Genomic DNA, 7,509 nt, shown 5'->3' with positions numbered 1-7,509 from the left:
TATTTCTTTTTATCATTTTAAATTGTAGATTTAGTGGACAACTCATCAAGGAAGTTCCTTTCTTGCAGAGTACCCACTTAGGTACTCTATGTTGATCCCTTTTGGAAGAGTACCTTTACCACCTCTGTGCCAGGGATCTAAGCTCTATCCTATGTAGTGTGTTGTAACCACCAATTCTAAATGACGCCATCGAATTTGAATTTTCTCCGGAGCAGCACAGCACCAGCAGCTAGCACAAATACCCCTAATGGCCTTTGCCGCTTCGTTCGCCTGACAGTTCTCGTCGAGCGTCCGTGCCGTGTGAACGCAAAACGTCTCCAAACTCCGGTGGGCGAAGCTCTGTCTTCGGGCGGTTCATAAATCTATTGCCAAGTCGCGAACTCCGACGAACTCGAGACCAAAAATGCGCACTCAAGTGCTGGGGTTCTGTATTGCCATTTTGCTAATTGTTTGCCTGATGTAAACAAAAAAAGGGGAGACGCGCCGTAATTAGATGCGGGTGCCAAGTGGGGCGGATCAGAGATGGGGAGCCCAAAGCAGCGGATACGGCGGATTGGCGACAGCCTGCAGATGCTAACGCGGGAGGCGCGGAGCGAGGTGGTGCGGTGCGAACGTAAGTTTATTTTGTAACACTCGAATAACAATAGCGTATACGCCATGTGGAACCTGGAGAATTGCATCATCAGAGATATAGCATACATATTCCATTCGCTATTAAAGATGATAAATTAGGCATAACTCATTGGGTTTCGGTTAACATCTTTAGCGTGTAACCTTGGTCTGTAACCCAAGACTGATATTGAATAATTTGCATAACCGGGAGACGTCATCGCCAGTTCCAGCATTTGAACTATGACAGGATTTGTTTATTTATCTATAGGTGGCCGCGACCGGCCTTATTATGACATGTGTGCGGTGAAAATGTGGAAATGGATTCAACGAAATTGTACGGTAGGGCAGAGAATGCCTATTGCGTGCCAAAACCATTAAAACCAGTGGGAAAACATATTATTGGGTGCTATTTATAGCCCGAAAATGGTTTCTTGGGCGATAATTGTTTAACTAGGTCTTGACAAATAAGCATTCATGTTGGGCATTATTTGTGAATGGGTTCTATCGCAGATAACCCAGTTTGGTGGTCAGATAATTCCTTATTTTCTTCAGATAGAAGCTATATCGTTTTTGACTTTTTGTAACAATTGGGGGGAAAATTTCGAATATAATAAGTATGGCATTGCTTAATTGCACCACTGAGAATAATGGCAGTTTTATGAGGCTTTCAAATAATACCCTAGAGACCACAAATGGGAAAACTTTCAGTTAGATGTGGTTTCAGTTTTTGTTCAAGAATCTAAAAAAAAGGCCAAGATGCATGTCAGACACGCGATTTGTGGCATATTCGACACAGAAACACACACATCCATGTATCCTTGGAGAGCCTTTTGGCCGCTAATTAAATTCACCTTGGACGTGAAAAAAGCGGCGTGTTCTTTCAAGGTCATCGCCGATAATTGCGGCCATGGCAACTGCCCAAAAGCCGAAACAATGGAAATGGAGCTGGAAATAGAACAGGATTTCGGTCGTTATTTGTATAAGCTGATTAACGTTTGTTTCTAACTGAGGATACTTGGCAAATGGTTGATAAAAATCAAGCAAATGGGCCAGTTAATAATTCAGAAATTTCTCCATTAGTCATTTTTATTCTTAAGTATACTTTTTCCAAGTACCAATCCACTTTGGACATACGTGTTTACACAAAGTGTATAAAAAACAATATACTTGAAAAAACAATGGGTTCCCTTCCCACGCCCTCTATATTCTTCCCTGGCGACCCTGCCCCAAGCGAACAAATCCGAAAACAAAAACAAACTATCTCAAAGAACCGAATCAAAACAAAAGCCCCAAACAAAAACATACCTGAGCAACCAGTTGCAAATTTTTAAAATCAAAACAAACCCCAAGAAGCACTCTCTCGGAGACCCGAAAAATGAAAATAACAGAAAAATAAACCCATATATATATTTGTTTTTATATGTTAGAGAGAAACCTATAGCGAGAGAATGGGGGAACTGGCTGGAGAATTACGGCTTGGCGGCCAGCCGCCTCAGTGTCTGAGCAACAGCCACGAAAAGCGGACGGTACGAAAAATTCGGTTAGCTTTCGGTTTTGTATCTTTTGGATGCGTGCCCGAACGACGCGTTTTTTCGGTTTATTTCCAGTTCGGTGGGCAATTAACTCTGTCTTCAGTGCGTCGTTTTATGCAAATGATTGATATCGAATCAATGTAAATAACAAACATGAATGTCTAATCGAAACCCGAAACGTTCCATCAAACCTTGGACTGCACTGAATTGGGCAGGAACCGCAACCCCAGACGGATGGCACTTTTCCCAAACCGAAACCCACACCGTTGCAAGGGCTTTAAGCCGCGGGTTAATTAGAATAGATATTCGAGAACGAGTACAAAAAGGTGTTAATTCGGCTTGGTTACGTATACGTAATGTGGCATGAAAATAGAAATGGAAATGGAAATTGAAAACCCCAAACAACAGTTTCGTGTGCCAAATGTGTAAACTGATAGCCAAAGTGTTTGAAATCCCATTGCAAATTGCTCACATTCTGAGTTCGTTTTAGCCTATTACCAAAAATATACACAAACACATATAAATCGGCCGCAATTTCAAATCAATTAATCTCAATTATACTGATCGCTCAAGTGAACTGAATCGAGGCGAAAATAAAAAAAATACATCCAAAACACCCACAAAAGTTTCACTGCTCCATTAATTTTGACCGAACGCTGTTGGATTTCAGATATATCTATATGATCCCAACTGTTTATTGTTTTTGTAATAAATTTCAATGCATTATTCTTCATTTCCAACAGTTGACCACCATAAATATTCACTGTTTCCCCATAAAAATCGCATAAACTAAACAAACGTGGAATAAAACCTATTTGAAGTCGTTCCATGGACAAAAAGGCGTATGAAATTGTTTAGAAAATATGCGAAAAATGTGATAAATTTTCTATAAATATAAAATATAACGGAACTCGTTTGATAAATACAACATTCGCGGAAAAAAACAATGTAAAAATGGAGCTGATAAAAAAATACAAACAGGGAAAGCTAACCACCAGTGACTTACGCACCATAAACCGTATGTTTCATAAATTCTTCGAGAACATATTTGACATTTTTTATTATATTTATAAACATTACTAAGGGCATGGGCTCTGGGAATATTTTTAGTGCGACCTTCAAGGGACTCGAGAAGGCTGTATTTAAAATACTTTTTTTATGATAAAGTAGCAAAAAAGTTTCAGAATTCAAAGTTCCGCGCTATGACAGCCAATTGGTTGAGTTTGAGGTGAACTGTCTCCATCTATTGACAGAAAATGTTTGAGTCAATTAAAAGCATTTCACGAGTTAGTCCATCAGTCATGGACGTTGCTCTCAGGGGGCGCGTCTTTCAGCATCAATAAGCATATACGCTCATATTTATTTCAATGTTTTGAAAATTCGCAGACGCCTACCTAATGGATGTTCCCATATGCAGGACAGTGGGCCAAAACTTTCCAATAATTAAAACTGTTCGATGAATAAATTTATGATCTTTGAATAAAATCTTTAGTTGGTCCCGCTACTAATGTTTAATTTACTTAATTTTTTATAGTTTTTTTTATAGCGTCAATCGAACCATTAGAGGTGCTAACTTGGCCTAAAGCCTTCAGGCCATTGTGCTAATATAAACTTCGTTCCAATTGCTTATAAACATTTTCACACTTTTGCCGCCAAGCTTTTTCTGTGCCCTGACGTTTGGCGCCCTGTTGATAAATATTCCAGTGGCTGCAGTTTCTTTTTTGGCCAGAAAAGTGAGGAACTGTTTGTTTGAGTGGGCGAAATCCGCAATACGCATACGCCATGTGGTTCCTGTTAATGGCATTAACAAATTAGCTTGAGTGCGAAACTTCCGGGAATACGTAGTGCAGATGTAAACACAGGCACCAGGGCACTTTGCAGAGTTAATTGTTAACAAGCCATAAGATGTTTGGAATGTAAACTTCCAAAAAAAAAGTTAATCTAGAATGGTGGATGGTATTATTTACTCAACCTTCTAATCAAACAAGAATCCCTATCATTCAGATCAAATCTGTATAATCGCCGTAAATAGAAACTTGTTGTGGAAAGCGTAGAAACCATTTAGTAATATTTATTTATAGTTTTTGTTTGTAAAGCTTTTGTCTCTTTTTGAGCCATATTCAGCTATGGAAACCTGGCCAAAAGCGGCCAACGCCCCCCACCCCATGCTGTCTATCTAAAAAGATGAGCTAACGATTGTTAACTGAACGACGTTACCGACTGAAACTGAATGTTTTTTCCGCACCCAAGTCCCAGAGATGAGAGCCGAGCCAGGGGAACATGAACTGAAATGATGTCATGCCACGGTGCCACTCTGCGGCAGATCATGCAACGCATAGACCATAGTAAATCGCTCCAAATATACTATAGATGTTCATTTTGAGTCTATGGCTGAAAAAACAACATTTCGCTTAATGCGTTCAAAGCACTTGGGGCACGAAATTTGTGGTACCAGCTTGTGATCTATTCTCTCACACTATGCATGCCCATAAATTTGCGAATTAAGCGAATACTATACTATGTAGACGAGCTGGTTAAATTCATCTGTCCATTATGGACCATAAAACAGAATTGGTAATATAACATTTTTCCGCCGTTGCCGTCGGACATTGTTTCGCTGTGGGACTTTTATTATGCACACCGAGCATACTCGTATATTTGCCCACGAATCTGTTTGTTGACTCTGTCCATCGGTTTATTTTCTCTTTATTTTGGAACAATATGAAACGAAAGCGCTGGGGGAATATTTGCATCAATTGAAATGAATTTTATCGAGAGGCAGTCACGGAATCGACGTCATCTGAAAATGTTTTGCTCAGACTCGTTAACCGAGCTCCACAACATTCGCCATGATATCATGCCTTCGATATTAACTCGCACTTATGTACAAATAATATTCATATATGTATATTGTGTATATAAAAGACTCGTTCACAGTTAGCTGCTTCTTACACAAAACAAACAACTTCAACATCGAATGAATATACATACCAAACATGAAAGCAATAAATTATCGCACTGTTCACCTTCCAGTATAGAGTTTCTTAATATCGAAATCCATTGTTGGCAACAGTGCGTATACTTGATCTGTGGTTCTTTGCGGATCCATAAACCGACAATTGTCTAAATATAGTGTAGTCTGTTTGCGAGCTATAATTTATTAATTCAAATTTGTCAGCGGACCGTTTGATGCAGCCACATGTTTTTAATGCTAAATACTCGAAGATATTACTTAAAGGTTATGCATGACTCAAGAATTCATTGTTGGGAATTTAAAATCAAATGAATATTAAAATTATTTGAAAAAATACTTTTTAAGGGTAACTGGTATTTTGTGATAGATATTTTTTACTCATTACATCATTATAAAAAATGCTTTGAGAAAGCATAGGTAGGATCTTGTTCATACGATGTTTAAACGGTATGACTTGTAGATTAGTTCTAAAATTCTTTTGAAATGATTTATTTAATCCTAATCTCTACTAAGCATCAAAATTTATGAGAAAATTTGCAAGAAACCATATTTTGATGGCAACTGGTCCGATAAGGAAAATTCCAATTGGCACGTCCCCTATATATTTTAAAAATAGAAACCGCCTCATCAGGCAAAAGGAATAAAGATAAGCTTAGGATCCATTTATACGTAATAAGCTGTTCTTTCTATTTTTTTATGTAAAATATATTATATCGAAACTACACATTATTTTTACCTTTTCTCACAGATATTGTAATATGTCTAATGGTGTTTAATGCCGTAATCTCCCTACTATGGTGTGTTTCTTTGCAAATGCTGTCGGGGGATCTGCGCGAGGGAATCGTCAGTGCCAAACTCATCTTCCGAGAGCGAAACTTTGACCTAATGAATGAGCATAGTAAGGACATCCTGCATAAGGATTTCTTAAAAGCCACCCAAAGTGCATATGGTCAAAAGTATTCTGTGCAGGAAGTTACACCCGGATCGCCTGAGAGCGAAAGCCGTAAGATACTATATCTTTAACAATGAGTATAGAAATTAACAATAAACTATGCTACAGAAAATGCTAGGCCAAGCTTTAAAATATCGCATATCTACGAGTCGCTGGAAAACAAACCCAAATTGGAAAGATTGATCGCAGACCAGAAGGTTGAACAAATCCAGACCACCACAACGGCTCCAACTCCAAAGATTGTGTTCAATGCCGAGGCAGATCGTCAATTTCTGAGAACCAGTAAGCTCCCATTAAATTTTAAACAAGCAATAACATTTATTAATAAAGTAATTATATTATTAGTGTCCCTCGACACCTATGCCTCTTATTGGAAACGTGGCATTGGTGCTCAGTTTGTCAATACATTTCCCGTCATATCGGTGGTCGTGGCTATAATCTGGACAGCCATGTGTCTGATTTTTCAGACTGGTAGAAAAAAGAACTCGTAAGTTAATGCTCATGGATAGTAGATAATTTCCATTCAATGATCTTAAATCCTTTACAGAGTCCTGCCTAAGCCGTGGCGCATCGTGGTGCCATCGATAGTTATCTTTTCGGTGATGAGCCTTGGTAGTATTCTGTATACGATTCTAACCAATGGACATTTGAAGCGCTTGTGTGGCCAATTGAGAGGGCATCTCACCAATCCCACTGCCATCAGCTGTGGGGATGCCATAGCTCTATTGCGTCCCATCATCCACGATCATAATGTTTCACACGATGCCTACCTGGACCTGTTCCGTTCCAGCTATGTGATTGTAATGGTTCTATGGATTGTGGCCCTATTTATTATGGTACTGCGCTTCGTCTTTGCCGTGGACTTTCAACTGGTGGACATCGATGAAATGTTCGACCAGGGAAGGAATGGATCGATTTTCATCCAACCGGCTTACACGGAGGTCCTGCAAAAGAGCAGTCCGCAGCATCAGAAGCCGGCGAGACCCAAGTCGGAGGATGACTACCAGAGTGCCAGATCGCATATCAGTGATCTGGCAGTGCCACTCCTGGAGGTACAGAGTCAGTCCCAGATTCCGCCTCCAAGTTTGGCATAAGAACCCAGTTCGGGCAACAGTTTCGCAATCTCAGGTTTATTTTTATACGATTTGTTTAGGATTAGGGATAGTTTAAGGATACTTTATCTAAACTAACCGAAGGATAAGTTTAAGCGTGCTTCACACTGGAAGCTTTTAAATAATCAATATTTAAATGTAATTTTTTATGTAATCATAGTGAACTCGTGCCTCGAAATCAAAGTTAACTGAACTAAAGTTATTAAAATACTACTAAAATAAGTTCTTAAGTGGTCTTTTAAAAAAGTGAAGCATTCTTTTAGGCTTCATGAGAAAAATTATTCACACGTTTTAAATTTTAACACTACTTAGGGTTAAACTTTTTTA

General features: G+C 39.0%; 1 protein-coding gene across 5 annotated transcripts; it reads left to right on the top strand.

The window, feature by feature from the left end:
• Positions 1-262: 262 nt before the first annotated feature.
• On the top strand, positions 263-7,499 carry LOC6505907. 5 transcript variants are annotated; one of them, XM_032449597.2, is made up of 6 exons: positions 2,078-2,284; positions 2,888-3,162; positions 5,867-6,121; positions 6,179-6,352; positions 6,416-6,557; positions 6,618-7,499. In XM_032449597.2, the coding sequence occupies exons 2-6, from the start codon at positions 3,099-3,101 to the stop codon at positions 7,162-7,164; spliced, it is 1,182 nt and encodes a 393-aa protein (XP_032305488.1). In that variant the 5' UTR covers positions 2,078-2,284; positions 2,888-3,098; the 3' UTR covers positions 7,165-7,499. The 5 variants fall into 5 exon arrangements, with proteins under 5 accessions (XP_001964593.1, XP_032305488.1, XP_032305487.1 ...); XM_032449596.2 differs by having other exon boundaries at positions 2,078-2,470; XM_044714499.1 differs by having other exon boundaries at positions 2,078-2,569.
• Positions 7,500-7,509: the final 10 nt, after the last annotated feature.

This window comes from Drosophila ananassae, chromosome 2L (assembly GCF_017639315.1).
Source record: "Drosophila ananassae strain 14024-0371.13 chromosome 2L, ASM1763931v2, whole genome shotgun sequence".
NCBI lineage: Eukaryota > Metazoa > Arthropoda > Insecta > Diptera > Drosophilidae > Drosophila > Drosophila ananassae.
This window is presented reverse-complemented; position numbering and strand designations above follow the sequence as displayed.

Excerpts from the sequence above, each read along its gene's own strand:
- LOC6505907 (XM_001964557.4), top strand. The coding sequence starts at position 523 with ATGGGGAGCCCAAAGCAGCGGATACGGCGGATTGGCGACAGCCTGCAG. Across the intron at positions 614-5,866 it reads CGAGGTGGTGCGGTGCGAAC|ATATTGTAATATGTCTAATG; the intron begins GTAAGTTTATTT and ends CTTTTCTCACAG. Across the intron at positions 6,353-6,415 it reads TCGTCAATTTCTGAGAACCA|TGTCCCTCGACACCTATGCC; the intron begins GTAAGCTCCCAT and ends TTATATTATTAG.